Source organism: Callospermophilus lateralis, chromosome 2, assembly GCF_048772815.1.
Source record: "Callospermophilus lateralis isolate mCalLat2 chromosome 2, mCalLat2.hap1, whole genome shotgun sequence".
Lineage (NCBI taxonomy): Eukaryota > Metazoa > Chordata > Mammalia > Rodentia > Sciuridae > Callospermophilus > Callospermophilus lateralis.
In genome coordinates this window covers 198,352,910-198,374,308 of record NC_135306.1, presented here as the reverse complement: position 1 = coordinate 198,374,308, position 21,399 = coordinate 198,352,910, and the positions used below count along the sequence as shown (strand labels likewise).

Genomic DNA, 21,399 nt, shown 5'->3' with positions numbered 1-21,399 from the left:
AAGATTGTACACATGATTAAGATTCCAAAGAATTGACCTTATGTATCCTTGTGTATAATTACTGCATCCAAATTGATTCTGATAACCTTGCTTTTATTAGAGACTCTCAAATAACACTGTGTACATGTGCTCTCAAATGTCAATTCAATTCTTTTTATCATACTGTTCTTTTCTCCCACATGAATATAACATATAGTGATTGGCAGCTATCACTAATGGAGAACAGGACAGAAGTGACACAGTTCATCCTGCTGGGACTGACCAATGACCCAAGTCTGCAGCTTCCTCTCTTCGTGACCTTCCTCCTCATCTACATCATCACTCTGGTTGGGAACCTGGGGATGATCCTGTTGATTCTCCTGGACTCCCATCTCCACACTCCCATGTACTTTTTCCTGGGGAACCTGTCTCTGGTGGACTTTTGCTACTCTTCAGCTGTCACTCCCAAGGTCATGGCTGGGCTCATTTTGGAAGACAAGGTCATCTCCTACAACGCTTGTGCTGCTCAGTTGTTCTTTTTTGCAGCCTTTGCTACTGTAGAAAATTACCTCCTGGCCTCAATGGCCTATGACCGCTATGCAGCAGTGTGCAAGCCCCTGCACTACACCACCACCATGACCACACGTGTGTGTACCTGGCTGATCTTAGGCTCCTACATTGTTAGTTTCCTGAATTCCTCTATCCACACTGGGGACACCTTCATTCTCTCCTACTGTGAGTCCAATGTAATTCACCATTTTTTCTGTGATGTTCCAGCAGTCATGGTTCTCTCTTGCTCTGATAGGCACGTTAGTGAGCTGGTTCTTGTTTCTATTGTGAGCTTCAATATCTTTTTTGCTCTCCTAGTTATCTTAATATCCTACATATTGATTTTTATCACCATCCTAAAGATGCGCTCAGGAGCAGGACATAGGAAGGCTCTGTCCACCTGTGCCTCCCACTTCACCGCAGTCTCCATTTTCTATGGGACTGCTCTCTTCATGTACTTACAGCCCAGCTCCAGTCACTCCATGGACACGGACAAAATTTCCTCTGTGTTCTACAGCATGGTCATCCCCATGCTGAACCCTGTGGTCTACAGCCTGAGGAACATGGAGGTTAAGCGTGCTTTCTTAAAGGCCAAGAGCGCACTCGTTTGTTAGAAGCAAATAATCTTTAGGATTTTGTTTTTGTGGTGCACAATTCCTGCATTCATTCCTCTCAGAATCTCTCCAAGTACTGAGTTGTATTTCATCCCCACACCGAAGTTCTTGAAGTGATATTGTTCCCTCTGCAAAGTCTCTTGTCTGGGAAAGAAAAAAGAAGTATTCTTCCAGAAATAAAAATCTGAATGAGAATAGCTAATATTTCTTGAGGTCTGCTTCTGAAAGCACTTATTGATGATGTTGCTATATTTACTGATTTTACACATTTTTTATACCATGTGTCAATGCAAATATATGCAGAATGGTCAATCAACAAAGAGGATAAGCACAAGAAATTAACGCAGGTGTCCTATGATGTCACTCACAGATGGATGTGGCATATTTGTCAGAACTATCTGTAATGTCACTATTGGTGATGGTTAGTTCTATTTGTTTTTATGAGTAGCTTAAGGGATAACCAAATAGCCAGCAAAACATGTTTCTGCATGTGTATATGTGTTTCCTAAAGAGTCTAGTATTTGAAACAGTAGGTTTAGTAAAGAAGATTTGCCCTCATCCATGTGAGTGGCCATAATTCACTCCATTCAGGTCTTCCATGAATGCAGCTAAAACAGAGAAAGCACTTTTTCTTTTCTCTGTTTCTCTCTCTGGGTGTGTGTTTCTTTGTCTCCTTTTCTGTCTCTCTTTCCTGTTCTGTCTTTCTCCCTGTCCCCCCATCTCTCCCTTTCTCCTTTAGCTTAGACACCCATCTTCTCTCACTCTTGGATGCCAGAGCTACCTCTTGGCCCTGGGTTCTCTTAGATTACACCATTCACACTCAAATTCTCTTTACAGTTCGTTGAACTCAGATTGAATTAACCACCTGCTTTTCTTGTTCTTCATCTTGCATGCAGGGACTTCCCAACCTACATATCATATGATCTGATACTTGTAATAAAGCTTCTCTTACTTCTCTCTCTGTATCCTACTGATCCTATTTTGCTAGAGAACTAGATTAACATACCTGAGTTTAATAATCATCAATTAATAGTTGACTTAAGTACTAGAACAATAATTTTGCCTGATATTTCTTTGTTTCCTACACTGTTATTTTAGGAGTCCTTTTGAGAAAAAAAAACATGATCTATTATTACAGCATGTGCTTGTTCTTTGGACATTTTATTGAGAGACTCATAAATATGTCATCTCACATGAATTCATATTTTTGTTTGATCAATTTATATTGTGCATTCATGGGTTCACATTTTAATTTTGAAAGGATAAAACTAAATAAAAACATTAAGGAAAGAAAAGCATTTTAATGTCTTTGTATATTATTACAAACTTACATTTTGTTTAAAAATGAAAAACTGACAAACAAATATTATTTTACATTTTTTATGTTCTACAAACGAATTAATGCTGACCAATCCTCAGAGAGAAAAAATGAAACAGGAGGCATCACAATACCAGACCTCAGGTTATACAACAAAGCTATAGTAACAAAAATGGCATGGTATTGGCACCAAAACAGACAGGTGGACCATGGTAAAATATAGAAGACACAGAGACAAGCCCACATAAATACAGCTAACTCATACTAGACAAAGGCTCCATAAACATATATTGGAGAAAAGATGGCCTCTTCAACAAGTGGTTCAGGGAATCCATATGCAGCAAACTGATATTAAATCCCAGTCTCTCTCCCTGCACAAAACTTAACTCCAAGCAGATCAAAGACTAAAGCATTTGACCAGAGACCCTTTGCTACTAGAAGAAAAAGTAGGATCAAATCACCATCATGTCGCTTAAGAACTGAATTCCTCATCAAGATTCCTAAAGCGCAAGAAGGAAAATCAAGAATCAATAAATGGGATGGTAAAAAACTAAACAGTTTCTTCACAGCAAAGGAAACAAGGAATGTGAAGAGAAAGCCTACAAATTGAGACAAAATCTTTGCCACCTGAACCTCAAATAGAGCATTAATAACCAGGATATATAAAGAATTCAAAAAATTAAACACAAAAAAATCAATAAATGAACAAAGGAACTGAACAGACACTTCACAGAAGAAGAAATGCAAATGATCAACAAAAATATGAAAAAATGTTCAACATCTCTAGCAATCTGAGAAATACAAATCAAAACTACTCTAAGATTTCACCTCACTCTAGTCAGCAAAGGAAACAAGGCAATCATCAAGAACACAGGCAACAAGAAATGTTGGCAAGGATGTGGGGGGAAGAACACTCTTGCATTGCTGGTGGGACTGCAAATTGGTGTAACCACTATGGAAAGCGGCATGGAGATTCCTCAGAAAACTTTGAATGGAGCCACCATTTGACCCAGTTATCCCACTCCTCATCATATAGCCAAAGGACTTAAAATCAGTATACTGTGGTAACCTGCCCACATCAATATTTATAGCAGCTCAATTCAGAATAGATAAAGCTATGGGAACCAACTTAGGTGCCTTCTACACATAGATGTATAAAGAAAATGAGGCAAATATGCACAATGGAATATTACTCAACCATAGAAAAAGAATGAAATTATGTCATTTTCTGGCAAATTGATGGACCTGGAGAGTATCATGCTAAGTGAAATAAGCCAACATCCCCCCACCACCAAAAAACAACAACAACAAAAAAAAACAAAGGCCAAATGTTCTCTTTGATATGTGAATGATTGTTAGAGTCTGTAAACAAGTCTGGATGGCACCTGGCAAAATGCCAGAGGGAGTTGTTTGTAAAGTAACAAAAGCGAGCCATTAAGTGTGGAGATTCCTGATTGGTTGACTGCTGTATCTAGTTTATGCTAATTAAGATAAGCTGTGCAAAATGTATACATACCTCTGTTATCCTACAATAAACGGCTCCTATTCCTGCTGCATCAACGTACACAAGTTATTCTTCACCCCCCCCCCTTATTCTGCTGCAGCCGGACTGCAGCAGATGGTGGCCCATTATGGGGAGCTCCAGGACCCTCGGGGGGTAAGTGACGAAAAAAGCTGCCCGTCCATAGATAGAACGGGAGCAATCTGCTCATCCCTAGGCAGATAGGGCGAGAGGAAAAATGGCCATTTCGAGAAAATGGAGAAGATTGATGCAGTATGTTTGTGTCTTGTTTTGTCTTGAAATGTTGTATTGTCTTTGTGATGAAAATATGGAAGGGGTGAGAAGTAAATTGATAAGAGAAAAAGGCACCCCAGTGGAACCAAGAATAGTTAGGGCATGTGTTGATAAAAGCCCAGAAACTCTAGTCAGAAAGAAAAAGAAAGTTCAAAAGAAGAAGGATTATCAGGAAAAAAGTTGCAGCAAAAGGCTATTACTGAATACTTTTCCAATACCGGAGGGTGCGTGAATCAACAAGGCGGCTGCCACCTGCCCAAGCCGATCTTGGCACAGCAAGAATTTTCCAAGCGGCAGTTGCCAGCTCTTCCCCGCCCCCCTGCCAGGGGTAGCAGAACGCCTCTGCGAGCCCAAATCTAGACCAGACCTGGAGGCACAGTCTCGCAGGCTCTTGCTCCCTGTGCCCGGAAGCAGTTTGAGTCTGGGACTCTCCCCAGGGCCATCTGGGGCTGCCCAGGATGCTACAGCTGGCAGAAGACACTACTGGCATCCCTGAAGTTTGATCATTTCCAAGGCCAGTAACTACAATGGGTCTCCCACACCTGGAGGCTGATGAGTAATGAGTACTATTAAGGCTTATTTCAAATGTAAAAAACCTTGAGATAATGTACTAAATTGTTCAGAAGGTTGTTTTCTTAGTGAAATGCTACAGGATTTTCTTTAGCCATCCGGAGTTCCTGCCTTCCTCCAAGTGCCGGTGAAAACAAAGGTGGAAGAATTTACAATGTTGCTGAGAACTGGAGGAAACTTCGTCTGAGAACCCAAGGAGACTTTGGAGCTGTTGCTGTTTCTGCTACTACAACTTAAGCTAGCTGCCTGCAGAACTTACCTGGACTGTGATTTACCTGAACTGTGAGTTAATCTATTGAGACACTGCTTTATCTGGACTGAGACAACAAACTGTAATCTACAACAAATTGTAACTCAGTATCTTTGCTAACGGTGTCATTGCTGGTATAATTTTTCCAAGGGCTTCTTGCATGGAGCCATCAATTAGCTTGGAATTGTAACATTTTGTATCCTTCCTTTCTGTTTCTAGCAGGTTATTTATGGTGTTTGTATAAAAACCACTATGGTCGTTATTTAAATTAAACAAAAGGGGGATATGTTAGAGTCTGTAAACAAGTCTGGATGGCGCCTGGCAAAATGCCAGAGGGAGTGGTTTGTAAAGTAACAAAAGCGAGCCATTAAGTGTGGAGATTCCTGATTGGTTGACTGCTGTATCTAGTTTATGCTAATTAAGATAAGTTGTGAAAAATGTATAAATACCTCTGTTATCCTACAATAAACGGCTCCTATTCCTGCTGCATCAACGTACACAAGTTATTCGTCACCCCCCCCCCCCCCCCCCCCCGTTATTTTGCTGCAGCCAGACTGCGGCAAATGATTAACAAATAATCATTAGGGAAGAGAAGAATAGAAGTTAATTGAATTAAACAAAGGGGAAGGAAGGAAAGGGAGGGTGATAAGAATAGCAAAAAATGGTAAGATGAATTGGACATTACTTTCATATGTTCATATATAAATACACAACCAGGGTAACGCCACATCCTGTACAACCCCAAGAACAGGAAGTTATACTCCATGTATGTATGTCAAAATACAATCTACCTATATGTATAACTAAAAAGAACAATAAGAATTTTTTAAAAGCACTCTCCTTTCTGAATTATTTAAATTATCAAACTTCAGACATGTTTTAAAAAAAGAAATTAATGCTGACCATTCATTTTTACTTAAATTGAGTTACATTCTCTGTTATTCTCCCGTCTCTTCTGTTTTGACTGATTCCTTAATATTTATTCACAACTCCACACATGCTCATGCCGCAGGGGCTTTGCACTTGAGGTTCCCTATATGGGAATGACCTCACTCCCATTCAGATCTTTGCTTCAATGTTTCCCGGATATCCAGTCCTTCCCTGACCACCTTTATATATTGGTCCCTGTCTGTTCACTACATAAACCTTCCCCTCATCCTGCATCATTCTTCAAAGTTGTTATCAACCCTCACCTACTGTATATTTTTTCAGCTGTATCTTATTTATCTCCCTCAAGCAGAATGTGAACTTCACAAGAGTAATGACCTTGTTATGTCCACAACATAAACATCAGTATTGAATACTTGTCTGTTTCATAATATCTTCTAATACATGTTTGTTAAATGGATGAACAAATTAATTGAGCTTTGAGGTTCAATTGTATCAATATGTTGAATCTTTGAATCATTGGTTTTGATATGAATCCTGCTAATAAAAACCTTCTACATCAATATTCAGTGCAATCCAAAGACACATTTAATTTTCTGCTCTAATGAAATATTTTTTCTACATTCTCAGTTCTTACATTCCTCATTTTTAGATAAAATGATTTTCTTGAAACTCCATCATGAAGTTGATTATTTCAAGCCCTCTCATAATGTTTATAGCTCATTAAGTGTCAAGTTACACTTGATAGTATCAAATAATTATAATAATTCAGAAGGACACATTAAATATACAATTATTTAAAGCACTCATTCCTGTTTACATTTGAGCAAGTACTATACGTACACAAATTATAGGAAATGACTATAAATTTCCATGTAGAATATAAACACGACAATATTTGTGATTAGAAACATGATATATCAACAATGCTAATGTAAAGCACAATCTTTATGCTTTCAATTTTGATTGAGGAAACTCAAGACCATACAAAACCTACCCATAGGAATGTGACTCCGCCTGGTATCTGTTACTCCTGTGAAGCAGGAGGCTTTACCTCAACCTTTGTAATACTGGGCTCTAACATGTTGGTGGCTGTGATGTCCCACCTGGAGCAGTGTAGATATCCATTTCCATTTTTGCGGATATATTTCTCCAGCTGGAACCATTTCTAATTACTATTTTAATGATATTGTGGTGTTTTAGCACTATCTCAGATTTATGGATTTATTTACAAGAATTTAAAAGATAGTACAGACTGTCGCCACATCACAACATGGAAGGCTTAATAATGGCCCACAAAGAAGATCTCTGTCCTAATGCTGCAACATTTCAATGTTCAATGTGGCCCAAAAGGACTGATCAATTGTGGTTCCGGATTTTAATGTTGAAAGATCATCCAGGCTTGTCTGTGGGTGCCTTGAAAGCAATACCTATAGCTTAAGGGATGGAATTAGAAAGATTTAACCACAGGCGAGAGTTGGCAAAGTCACCAGGGAAACGATGCTGAATTGATGTGACCACAGGCATGGAATTCCACAACCCCTGGAGGATGGAAGAGGCAAGGAAGGCAGTGTCCCCTGGAGCCTAGGAAGGTACCAGGGCTCTGAGGGCCCACTGATTCTTGGAGATGACTTTACATTTCTGGTTTCCGTAATTGCAGAAGAATAAATACAAGTTATTGTAAACCTCAAGATTTCAGTATTCTGTTCAGCAGCCATTGGAATTTAATACAAATACTCACCAGGGTTTTTTTTTTAATGTGTTCTAATCTTATATTACTATGAAAAATGTTAGGAAAATTTTTGAATGAAGCCTCCTCTTCCTGGGATTGTCTTTGTTAGGAAGTTATTTGTCATTAATCGAATGGCTTCACTTTTTATAGATACATTCATATTTCATTCTCTTAAGTGAGTTTTTATCAGTGTTTGTATTTCTAGGAGTTTGTATTTTTTATTTATGTTATTCAGTGCTGGCTATTTTGTCAGGATCCTTCTTGTATGGCATCCAGTATGTTCCTGTACACTTATTGATAACATTTTTATGAACAATTTTGTTTGTATCAGGTTGTAAGTACAAACTCAGTTTCATTTATGGTTTTGGTAATTTAAGTTTTCTCTCATTTTTCAAACTCAAGTTGGAAAGGTTTGTCATTTAGGTGTGATCTTGCCACAGAATCAGCTTTTAGTTTGTAGATTTTTCTATATTATTTTTCTCAGTTATTCTATTTTGTTTATTGGCTTTAACATTATTTTCTTTTACTACTTTTGACTTTCACTTTTAAAATTAAATCCCTAAGACTTAAAAGCAAGTTGTACACTTGAGATTGCTTGATTTTTAATATAGGTTCTTAACAGTTAAAATTTTCTACCACCACTGTTTTTCTCCCTACCACAAAACCTGGTATGTTGTGCTTTCATGTTCTCTCAAGTTATTTAATCATTTCTCTTTTGATGTAATTTTTACCCACTGACTACATATGAGTACATTCTCTACATACATGTTCATACTCAAAGTTTCTTTATTATTGATTTCTAGTTCAAATGTGTTGTTTAACTAGAATGTTGTATCTTTATAACTTTATTGTTACTAATTTTTGCCTAACATATTGCTTATCCTAGGACATACATCATTTACACTTGAAAATTCCATTCTTTATGTCTGTGAAGAATTTTTATTTTGGTAGTGTTCACATCCTCTATTTCTTTTTAACATCTCTAGTCATTCTTTTCATTGCTGAAAGTGAGATATTAAAATCATTTATTGTAGAATTGTCTGTTTCTCCCTTTAACTTTTGCAACATTTGTTTTATTTATTTGGGGCCTCTGTTGTTAGGTGCCTTTATATTTATATCTCCTGGGTTGATTGACCCTTTATTTTTTTTAATTTTTATTGTGGTTGTTCAAAACATTACATAGTTCTTGCTATATCATATTTCACACTTTGATTCAAGTGGGATATGAACTCCCATTTTTACCCCGTATACAGATTGCAGAATCACATCAGTTGCTCATCTATTGATTTACATATTGCCATACTAGTGTCTGTTGTATTCTGCTGCCTTTCCTGTCCTCTACTATCCCCCCTCCCCCCTCCCCTCCCCTCTTCTCTCTCTACCCCCTCTACTGTAATTCATTTCTCCCCCTTATATTTTTCCCCCTTTTCCCTCACTTCCTCTTGTATGTAATTTTGTATACCCCTGAGGGTCTCCTTCCATTTACATGCAATTTCCCTTCTCTCTCCCTTTCCCTCCCACCTCTCATCCCTGTTTAATGTTAATCTTCTTCTCATGCTCTTTGTCCCTACTCTGTTCTTAGTTACTCTCCTTATATCAAAGAAGACATTTGGCATTTGTTTTTTAAGGGATTGGCTAGCTTCACTTAGCATAATCTGCTCTAATGCCATCCATTTCCCTCCAAATTCTATGATTTTGTCATTTTTTAATGCAGAGTAATACTCCATTGTGTATAAATGCCACATTTTTTTTATCCATTCGTCTATTGAAGGGCATCTAGGTTGGTTCCACAGTCTTGCTATTGTGAATTGTGCTGCTATGAACATCGAAGTAGCAGTGTCCCTGTAGCATGCTCTTTTTAGGTCTTTAGGGAATAGGCCGAGAAGGGGAATAGCTGGGTCAAATGGTGGTTCCATTCCCAGCTTTCCAAGAAATCTCCATACTGCTTTCCAGATTGGCTGCACCAATTTGCAGTCCCACCAACAATGAACAAGTGTACCCTTTTCCCCACATCCTCGCCAGCACTTGTTGTTGTTTGACTTCATAATGGCTGCCAATCTTACTGGAGTGAGATGGTATCTTAGGGCAGTTTTGATTTGCATTTCTCTGAATTTAGTCAGTCTTAAGGTCATCAGTTAGAGAATAACCTCTTGCTCAGGAAGGCTAATATTGTGTTGTATTCAGACCTTCAACTGATTAGATGAAGCCTACCAATATGACAGAGGACAACTGCCTCAGCCATTATTCAGGTTTAAATGTTAATGTAGTCTAAAAACAGCTGCCAAGTTGACACTTAAAAATCAATATATAAATCAATGGAAGTGTAACTGATGTGATTCTGCAATTTGTAAACGGAGTAAAAATGGGAGTTCATAACCCACTTGAATCAAAGTGTGAAATATGATATATCAAGAACTATGTAATGTTTTGAACAACCAACAATAAAAAAATTAAAAAAAAAAAATCAATCATTGTAACTCTATCCTCAGCCAAATTGGTGCTCCCATATATCTCTAAACCATATGTAATCCTCATATAAAAACAATAAGATGGTCTACACCCAGCTAACATAATAACTTCCCTGATAAAACCCAAAACGTACTAACCTTCCTCAAGAGGGTGCAAAGAACTTAGATGATGTTCAGTCTGTCCCTTGATATCACATAACTAAATAGTAGTATGGAAAGCTAACGATATAGCACTTCTACTATGATCTAAGTCAAAATATCGACTCTTCTACTCAGAGAACATTCTAGAGAGCAATGGTGTGGGACATGTTGAGATATCGCTTCCAAGAAAATAGATAAACTATTTCATCTGGTCCCTCTTACAAAGAAAAAGATGCATAGCACCCAGTGGTCCTCTTTATGCTTAGGAGATGATATGTTTTCCATTTGGGAGTGTTATGCTAGCCCATTTACTGAGTGATCTGAAAAGCCCCCAGGTTTGAGTGGGGACTAGAACAGAGAAGGCCTTTCAATACTCCTTGAGTGCTGTGCCAGCTCCTCTGCCACTTGGGCCATGTGAGCCAGCAAATGCAACTGCTCTTGAGTTGTTAGTGGCAGAGGGGGATACTGTCCAGGGACTTTGATGGCTGTTAGTGAATTGCATGCAGGGCAGGTGGGATTTTCAAGAAAGCCCTGCCATTCTTTGTATATAATCCCTCTCTTTTTAGGACACAGATATTGAGAGATAGAAACAGCTGTTGACCTGCAACTGGACTTTGGTAGATACTAAAACCCTAACCATGGGCCCCAAGTTACCAGCCAAACTTCGCTGCTTATCATAAACTGGGTGTTCGTTGACCCACCAAGATACACACTCAGGCTGCACAACAGTGCTCCATTATCAATTGAAGGTGATAATTTGAACCCCAGTAGGCCTCAAAGGCTAAGTAAGTTACCTGGAGCAGCAGGCCAAAAGACCACAGCTCTTGTTACTGCTGCAAGGCCTTCTCTCCCAGGGCTGCCCTTTGAACCTCACTGGGAGCTCCCCATAATCAACTGACGAGAGTAGAAGTTTTGAACCCCACTTACAGATGCTTCTGCGTGACTTGCTGGCACTGCCCACAAGTGGATAGTTGCAGTCATAAAGTCTTTTCCTAATCAAGGGGGTTGAACTCAGTCACCTCCAAAGACCCCACATCTTAATATAGTCAGATTGGGCCCTTGAGTTCCAAGGTGAATTTTGGAAGGTACACAGGCTTCTAAATATATCTTAGCACATGGTTACTCAGATAGTTAGGTCTCTTGAAACGGTTTTGGCGAAGGTTCCTCTCTTGTCAGATCATACCATGGGCTGCCATGCCTTCTTTACTACTGAAAACAGAGCTGGAAGCGTAGCTCAGTGGTAGAGCACTTGTTTATTGTGCACAAGGCCCTGGGTTTGAACCTAGCACTGCCCACCCCCGCACAATGCATAAAACTAGTAAAACTAGTCTTTAGTGTTTTTTCATCCAGCCAGCTTAGAAGATTGGCTCTTGTGATCTGAAGCATTGGCTCATGTGATTAGGAAGGCTGAGAAGTCCAAATGTGCCTGAGGGTCAGCTCTCACATGCCCTGGGAGAGCCAGTGTGACACCCGCCTGCACTGAGTAAGGTGTAAGTCTGTCTGCTTGGGAGTGTGGTCTGAAGGGCCCCTGTGTAGATGAAAAAAATGAATCTGCCTTTTTTGCTAGAAAAAATGAAAAGCTTTCTGAGATGATAACATTGGTGGATACTTAACAAGAAGAAAAATTGGCTAAGGAGATTTCTTGAGATGTGCTAGAGAATGACCAAAAATGAAAGTTAAAAAAAAAAGAATAATGTTATCATTGGCAATTAGTGTTGAGTTCTTCTTTTCCTATGCAGATTCCTTTAATTTATTTCATCTGTCTACTTGCTATGCCAAGTGTTTCAAGAACCATGTTTAATAGAAGTGGAGAAAGAGGACATCCCTGTCTTGTTCTAGTTCTTAGACAGAATGCTTTCATTTTTTTCTCCATTTAGAATGATGTTGGTCTGGGGCTTAGCACAGATAACTTTTACGATGTTCCTGTTATCTTCAATTTTTCTAGTGTTTTGAACATGAGGAGGTGCTGTATTTTGTCACCTGTTTTTTCTGCATCTATTGAGATGATCATATGATTCTTGTCTTTAAGTCTATTGATGTGATGAATTACATTTATTGATTTCCATGTGTTGAACCAACCTTGCATTCCTGGGATGAATCCCACTTGGTTGAGGTGCATGATCTTTTTGCCATGTTTTTGTATTCGTTTTGCCACAATTTTATTGAGAATTTTTGCATCTATGTTCATTGGAGATATTGGCCTGAAGTTTTCTTTGATGTGTCTTTGCCTGCTTTTGGAATCAGAGTGATATTGGCCTCATAGAATGAGTTTAGAAGTGCTCTCTCTTTTTCTATTTCACGAAATATTTTGTGGAATATTAGCATTAGTTCTTCTTTAAAGGTCTTGCAGAACTCAGCTGTGTATCCATCCAGTCCCAGACTTTTCTTTGTTGGTAGGCTTCTGATGGTGCCTTCTATTTTATTGCTTGAAATTGATTTGTTTAAATTGTGAATATCATCAAGATTCAATTTGGGCAAATCATATATGACTATAGAAATTTGTCAATGTCTTTGATATGTTCTATTTTATTGGAGTACAAGTTTTAAATAACCCAATCAATATATGGGCCAAGGAACTGAATAGACACTTCCCAGAAGAGGATACACAATCAATTAATAAATATATGAAAAAATGTTCAACATCTCTAACAATTAGAGAAATACAAATAAAGACTACATATTAAACTACATACTCTAAGATTTCATCTCACTCCAGTCAGAATGGCAGCTATTAAGAAGGCAAACAACAATAAGTGTTGGCAAGGATGTGGGGGAAAAGGTACACTCATACATTGCTGGTGGGACTACATAATGGTGAAGCCAATATGGAAAGCAGTATGGAGATTCCTTGGAAATCTTGGAATGGAACCACCATTTAACCCACCTATCCCTCTTCTCTGTCTATACCCAAAGTACTTAAAATTAGCATACTTCAGGGACACAGCCACATCAATGTTTATAACAGCACAATTCACAATAACTAAACTGTGGAGCCAACCTAGATGCCCTTCCGTAGATGAATGGATAAAAAATAATGTGGCATGTGTACACAATGGAATTTTACTCAGCATTAAAAGAGAATAAAATCATGGTATTTGCAGGTAAATGGATGGCATTGGAGAAGATAATGCTAAGTGAATTTAGCCAATCCCCCAAAAAAACAAATGCAGAAAGTTTTCTCATATAAGAAGTTAGCAAAGAAATTCATAATGGGGTTGCCAGGGGATCATGGGAGGATTAGATAAACACTAGATAGGCCAAAGGGATGGGAGTGGGAGGAAGGGAGCATGGGGCTAGGAAAGACAGTGGATTGAGATGGATATCATGACCCTAAGTACTTGTATGAAGACACTAATGTTGTGACTCTACTTTGTGTACAACCAGAGACATGAAAGTTTGTGCACTATATGTGTAAGATAATTGTAATACATTCTACTGTCAAATATAACATATTAGAATACATTTTAAAAATGTTTTTAAAAAAGAATGCTTGAATAAGCCCCTAGTGAAATAAATATTTTTAAATCCAAAAATAAATAAATAAATAAATAACAATTTTAAAATGGCAATGTTGATAAAGATGTCAGATAATTAAGTAGTTTGCTGGTGGGAATTCAAATTGGAAGAATTTCTTCAGAATACAGCTTGTCAGTTTCTAGTCAAATAAAGAAATGCCTACCATTTGACAAATAAACTTGACTCTTAACATATTTATTCACGTGACATGTATGTCCACACCTTTTCTTTCTTCAAATATTTATTGATCAGCATTATCTATAATCACAAAACACTAATACCAACATAAATGTTCAACTGCAGAATCAAATAAACATAAAGTTTACAAAATGGAATATTACTCGTCCATGAAAAAGATTCTCCTTTCACACAGGTAGCAATTGGAACAGACCTCAAAAGATAAGACAAAGATGCCAGTCAAAAAGACCACGTAGTCTAGGATATGGCTAAGTACATTCTGGCAAAGTCAAAATGACAGATAAAAGCATTTTCAGTCTGTGGATGTCTCTTATAAACAATACATGATTGGGTCTTTTTTTTTTTTAAATTCAATCTGTCAATCTATGTCTTTTGATTGAAAAGTTCAGACTGTTTACATTCAATGTTATTCAACTTACTTCATGCCAGGCATAGCAGGTGGGAGAAGTTAGCAGAGAAATTTGGATGAATTGTGATTTTTTGAGTGGTTACATGACTACACATTAAATAAAATCTTTAGGTCTATACAGTAAAATATGTGGGTATTTCTTTATGTAAATTAGGAGTCATTTATAAAATCTGAAAAAAAAATAATACCAAAACATGATACACAGTAAAGTAAATAACTGAATCCCCACAGACTGTTTAATTGCGGAGCTGAGCTGGTCTCATGGGGAAACATCTAGAGATCTCCGAGACTCTATAATTCTCTCCAGATCCCCATGCATTGGCCTCTGAAGTCCCAGCATGACTCAAGGTCACGATGCTTTAGAAGGAGTACTCCATGCTGTGCTTCTCTGGTCACTGTTTACTCATGTAAAGGACGATCACCATGAGCATATTCAGACCTTCTTCTGACCTGAGATCAGCTGGGAGTCTTCCCCCAGTCAGGCAGACATCAATGGTGAAAATTACATCGACTGACTTTTAAATGATAACCTCTCACAGAATGTCTTGTAGACCTCTGTTGTTGACACATTGTATGAATTATGTGAAAGAAGTGATTTTATCATGTTTATTTTGCAAATGAGGAGATAAGAGATTTTTCCATGAAATAAAGTATTAAATTAAGTAAATTCAGAACATGGTCCATATCAATGTTCTTTCCTGTTTTTCATGCTAATGTTCTTTCCTCTTTTTTCCCATGCCTTAGACAACATGGAAACTGATGGTTACCTGAGAGAGATCCTCTAAGAGAAGGTCTGAGGTACTCCAAGGCTGACTGTATGATCAGCCTGACCTCCTGGGTGGACCGCTCTGTCTCCCCCAGCAAGCTGGTAAGCCTGTGTGTTCAGTGTACTTTATTCTGTGATTGATGCAGAAGGAGGAAAAGGTTTACTGAGGTGATTTAAAAAGAGAAATAGGTGACTTCAACTTTTTCTAAAAACCTGAGAAAAATCTGTTGTATGGCTGTCATAAGGGGGCTAGGAATTCTCTCTAGACACGTGAACAAAAATAAGGCATGACATTCTGATGAGCTGGTGATTTTGCCTTTTTATTATATATTCATCTAACATCAGAGATAAAAACCAAAGAGCAAAGCCAAACCAAATAAAGAAAAAATTCCATAAATGTGAAATGATCTCTTAAACTACAAAAAGACCCTAATGAATTAAGAATCTCTGAATTGCATTTTTCTCCAAAAATCTCAAATGTATTTTACTCTATCTCTATGAGATTGTTGACAGTGATGTGACCAAAGGCGACATTCTTTTGTTATGTTGAAGATAGACTTAAAATTTGATTTGTCTTTCTCACAGTAGCTGTACTATTTTAGAGGATGAGATAACTTCTTAAATCCTCAATTTACTTAATGATAAATACTAATACTACCTACCTTACACACACACACACACACACACACACACGTATAGAAAGCCCTTGCAGTTGGGTATAAAACTTTTATTTACTAATCTTGATCATGCGTGTTAAACATTAGCCAATATAATGTGTTGGTGGGATAGGCTCATAAACTGAACTTGTTAAACTTTAGCAGAAAGATGGTAGGAATAATAGTTTGGAATGGGTATTCTTCCAAAGGGTTCAATTCCAATTAAAATACTTCTCCAGGTGGAGAGGAGAAGGGGGGTGGGGGTCACATCCCTGTGGTCCCAGCCTCCTGGAGGTGGAGACAGGAGGATCACAGGAACCCAGGAGCCCAGGGGTTTGAGACCAGTCTGGATACATGGCAGAACCCAGGCTCAAAACAAACAAAAAACAATTAAGGACATTTAAAATATTGTTACTGTGCACAGTAGCAGATTCACATAAAATATTTCAGAAAAGGAAAAATGCCACCAAAGCAAATCTGTGAGATAAGACAAACCATAAGGTGGGAACTTCAAATCCTGGTCACTGTGATGTGGCTGGGGGAGGGGAGTACGGCCACTGTATGCCCTTGGCCAACAGCCACCTTAGTAAGTGCTAAGCACCTCCATCGACACAGACTCAATTCTAAAGGAGATACCCACTTCTTAGCAGTAAAATGAATAAATTCTTTGCTTCCTACTTGAAATAATAAACCTGTTTTCTAAATCTAAAATAATTAAATTTCAGACAGTCTGATCTCAGTTTGTTAGTGTGTTTGTGTGTGTGTGTGTGTGTGTAGTAGTAGTAGTAGTAGATGTACACACTACCTTTATTTTATATATTTACTTTTATTTGGTGCTGAGATTGAACCCAGTGTCTCTCATATGCTAGGTAAGTGCTCAACCACTGAGACACAGCCCCAGTCCATTGTGTTAGTTTTTGAATAATCCCATTGAGGAAGTATAACAAGCCATAAATGTGAATAAACAGAAATTATACCAAAACAATAAAAAAAAGAAAAAATTGGAGTCTTTTAATCAAATAAAAATGTGGATATTAAGGAAGAAATTTTTATATAAAGAATGCCTCATGGAATGTCAGGGGCAGCAGTCCTGTACTTGAAGCAAGGAGATAAACACCAGAGAACACGGAAATCCTTCGTGGACCTAGTTTGTGGGGAAAAAAAAGGCAAATTTAGGAAAAGCCCTCAAGACTATAGACACCCAGAACTGAAACCCTACATGACTGCCTCTACCTTCAAACCAACAAAACTTACCCCATCCGAATGTAACCGAAATCTCCATCCCTGTCCCCGATGCCAATTAATGCCTATTTAAAAGTGAGGACACGATTTTTTAAGAAAAAGGTTTATTGCTTTGCTCACAAATGAGAAACACTGGGGCTTCTGTCCCAAAGGATCTGACTCTTCCCATCGGGAGGGACAGGGTGGTTTTAAAAGAACTCCTCAAAGGTTGCATTCCAGGTGTGTTGTGGTAGGGGGTCTCAGGGGGTCCTGGAGGGTCCCTAGGATTCACTTGTTAATTTGGGAGATACTTCCCAGATCCTCAGCAGGCATTTCCTTCCTGTAGTGGGTATGTTCAAGGGCAATTAGCTAAGGGAAGAAAAGATAACACTGTCCCCCTAATCGAGTTAGGGAGTGGGGAGAGAGAGAATAAAAACTTTTTTTTTTTTTTTTAAATAAGCCTTAGTGCAATGAGGACTATACTGAGAAGGTGCAGGGACCACGGTTACACTAAAAAGTAACGTGATAACAGCACTCATCTGCCTTCACTTACACCAGCAATTTCTTGTCTTCTGTGTATTACCTTATGTTAGCAGCTCTCATTACTGTCTTTAGTTGGCAGGTGGACATAATGTACAAGGGCGTGGGGTTAGGATCAGGGACTCCTCTGGTCCATGGTGGGACTAACACGCACCTCTTCCAAGAACCAAAGCTCTCTGTCTCCCAAATTTCAGATTCGCTCCCAAGTTGAACATGTTCCCACCACCCTGGTTATCCTACCACATCTACTAAGCATGGAGAGGAGCTATGCTGATTTAAGAGTTAAACCTTCCTCCACGGAGTCAGAAGCTTATGGTTTCAGCAAGTGTCAGTGTGCTGGTGTTACAAGCCTGAGATTGTGGGGGAAAGGTTAAATTGCAGTTCAGAGACTGTTAATTTATCTAGATCCCTTATGTAGTTTAAAGGATGATTTATTTCACTCTTCTGGTTTTTATGTTTGCTTATTTGTTTGACCCTGATGACAAGGAAATAGGTAATCAACAAGAAGAATTCACCATCTAATCACTCACTCAGTATCCTGTGAAAACCCCAAATCTGAACCAAAGAAGACAAGGAAAAATGGTTATTGAGTGAATTTCCGTTTGATTGAAATTCAGTCTAGACTTGTCATGACCGTAAGATAGGCCTGGGACCAGAGCAGAGATTTCCCATTAATACTTGAGTACATATAATAAATAAATCAAACTCTTGTGCCTTATAATTTATATAAAAGTAGCAATCAACCAAACTTGTAATACTAAGAGGAAATAGTGAATTCACATCCAGGATCCACAGCCGTTCCTGGCTGTTGGGCAACATGGAAGCATCCACATTTACTAAGCTCAGAATTGAGTTAGCAGGTCCATTCATCAGGTAAGCCCCATGCATTGTTACCAAATATTCTGAGCTCAATTTACAAATTACAAACTTTTTATATTGGGTAGTTGATCCATCCAGAGTTGTCAAATTCAGCAGTATGTACCTCAGGTACATTGAATGCATGGAATTTGGTTTTCAAGCTCATACTTTTTTTTTGAAGAACTCAAGAACAACTTGTTCCTGCAATGAAAGAATAAATCTTATACTGAGGTTTTCTGATTTTGATTTAATTTTTCTGGTCTTTTGTTCCTTATTTCCTCATGTTTTCAGAGCATCAAGTGATTCCCAGATAGGACTGATGGAGAACAGGACAGAAGTGACATACTTCATCCTGCTGGGACTCACCAATGACCCAAGTCTGCAGCTCCCCCTCTTTGTGACCTTCCTCCTCATCTACACCATCACTCTGGCTGGGAACCTGGGGATGATCCTGTTGATTCTCCTGGACTCCCGTCTCCACACTCCCATGTACTTTTTCCTGGGTAACCTGTCTCTGGTGGACTTGTGCTACTCTTCAGCTGTCACTCCTACAGTCATGGCTGGGCTCCTTCTAGGAGACAAGGTCATCTCCTACAATGCGTGTGCTGCTCAGATGTTCTTTTTTGTAGCCTTTGCTACTGTAGAAAATTACCTCCTGGCCTCAATGGCCTATGATCGCTATGCAGCAGTGTGCAAGCCCCTACACTACACCACCACCATGACAACTAGTGTGTGTGCGTGTCTGACCATAGGCTCGTATGTCTGTGGTTTTCTGAATTCCTCCATCCACACTGGGGACACTTTCAGTCTCTCCTTCTGCAAGTCCAATGTGGTCCACCATTTTTTCTGTGATATTCCAGCAGTCATGGTTCTCTCTTGCTCTGATACACATGTTAGTGAGCTGGTTCTTGTTTATGTTGTGAGTTTTAATATCTTTTTTGCTCTCCTAGTTATCTGGATATCATACATATTCATTTTTGTCAGTATCCTAAAGATGAGCTCAGGTGCAGGACATCGGAAAGCTATATCCACCTGTGCCTCCCACTTCACTGCAGTCTCCATTTTCTATGGGACGATTATATTCATGTACTTACAGCCCAGCTCCAGTCACTCCATGGACACAGACAAAATTGCCTCTGTCTTTTATACCATGGTCATCCCCATGCTGAACCCTGTGGTCTATAGCCTCAGGAACAAGGAGGTCAAGAGTGCATTCATGAAAATTTTGTTAGAGTCAAAATAGATTTTAGGGTACTGATTTTAGTGATACAAGATGTGCAATACCTGAATTCATTCCTCTCAAATCTTATTCAGGAAATGAGTTTTTTAAGTTGAACACATTCAAGTTAAGTTCCTAAAATTATACCCTTACCTCTGTAAGTCTGTTATATAGAAAAAAGGAAATGGTATGAAGCTCAGAAAAATGGCTAAGACATCTTGGGGTCTGCCTGTCATTACCCTTACAAAGAATCTTGTTGTGAATATTTTAATAGGCAATACATTAGCCATTAGAATGCAGACATTCACTGTTTTATGAACTAGCTATCATCAGATACATATTTTAATCCGTTTTGCCTCAGTGAAAACTTCACAAGAGGAAACTTCACTATCTCTGGGGTAGTCTGACAAACATTTTCATGGTGATTTAATGGCACTTCATGTTTATTTTGATGATAGCACTCACTACTTAATGCTGATTTTTAGAGCTTCTGTCGCTACCCACAGAACCTCTAAGGGATCACTTTCTCTCTCTGTAAAAACAGTAACAGTTCCTGGAACAGAGGTGGAGCTTGACATGCTTTGCTAAAATGAGTGAATTAGATCCAGGTGATTCAAGCTGTGCCTTGTTTATTAGAACTCTGCAATTTTAAAAAAAAGTAATTCTTAGTACTTGTATATCACATATTTTCTATAAAGTAGTCATTAACTGTAAAACTTGGCATGTGTGCAAGGTCCAAAGATCAAGACTAGGAGGGAAACAAACTCTAAAGACATCCGTTGTTTCAGGCATTGTGTCAGTTGGGATCTATATATGTTTAACTTTCATTTTTACAGTGCTGTTATTTAAGTACCTTGGGCATTATGTAAACTGGGGTTTCACAGAGCATGAACCTGAGATTCAAAGAAGGGCAGTAGTTTTCTCAAGTCTATTCCATCTAGGTGGCTAATCAGTGAAACTTGACTGTACACCCAGGTTAGTTACTAGATAAGCACGCCCTTTATAATACACTCAGTGTGAATGGTCTCCTGGAGTCTTCCTCGAATCTGAGATATTTGCCTTCCAAATCCTCTCTCAATTTTTCACTCTATTTCTCTTTGTCTGTCTCACACTCTCTCACACTCAAAACCCCACATCAGCCTCTTAAACAAGTTTTTGTGTCTTATATTTTATTTATTACTATTATGATAATTCTATTTATAGCATTTCATTACTTCACACTTTGATCTATGGGAAATTATTGAATTCAATCTATAACATCTGGAAGGATGGTGAAGCTCGTGTGTTTTATGCCATCATTCATGGGTTCTGATCTCATTCATGATCTGGAAATGGTTCTGCAATAAACATGGAGTGCAGGTATTTCCTCCACAAACTGATTTAGTTCCTTTGAGTATATGCCCATGTTATAGTTTCAATATTAGGTCTCCTGCAAAAACTCATGTGTGAGACAATGCAAGAAAGATTAAGAGATGAAATAAGAAGTTTAACCTAATTAGTGCATCAATTCCTTGCTAGGGATGAACTTGGTGGTAACTATAGGCAGGTAGGGTATGGCTGGAGGGGGGTGGAGGGGACATGCCTTTGGGGTATGTAGTTTGTCTTTATTGAGCAGAGCGCTCTCTTGCGCGCGCTCTCTCTCTCTCTTTCTCTCTCTCTCTCTCTCTCTCTCTCTCTCTCTCTCTCTCTCTCTCTCTCTCTCTCTCTCTCTG

General features: G+C 38.6%; 2 protein-coding genes across 2 annotated transcripts; both read left to right on the top strand.

Annotated features, from left to right (window-relative positions):
- Nucleotides 1-212: 212 nt before the first annotated feature.
- Nucleotides 213-1,142, top strand: LOC143390530 (olfactory receptor 5B3-like). Its single transcript, XM_076842903.2, has one exon. The coding sequence runs from the start codon at nt 216-218 to the stop codon at nt 1,140-1,142; it is 927 nt and encodes a 308-aa protein (XP_076699018.2). The 5' UTR covers nt 213-215.
- Nucleotides 1,143-18,784: 17,642 nt separating this feature from the next.
- On the top strand, nt 18,785-19,711 carry LOC143391839 (olfactory receptor 5B3-like). Its single transcript, XM_076844593.1, has one exon. The coding sequence runs from the start codon at nt 18,788-18,790 to the stop codon at nt 19,709-19,711; it is 924 nt and encodes a 307-aa protein (XP_076700708.1). The 5' UTR covers nt 18,785-18,787.
- Nucleotides 19,712-21,399: the final 1,688 nt, after the last annotated feature.

Excerpts from the sequence above, each read along its gene's own strand:
- LOC143391839 (XM_076844593.1), top strand. The coding sequence starts at position 18,788 with ATGGAGAACAGGACAGAAGTGACATACTTCATCCTGCTGGGACTCACC.
- LOC143390530 (XM_076842903.2), top strand. The coding sequence starts at position 216 with ATGGAGAACAGGACAGAAGTGACACAGTTCATCCTGCTGGGACTGACC.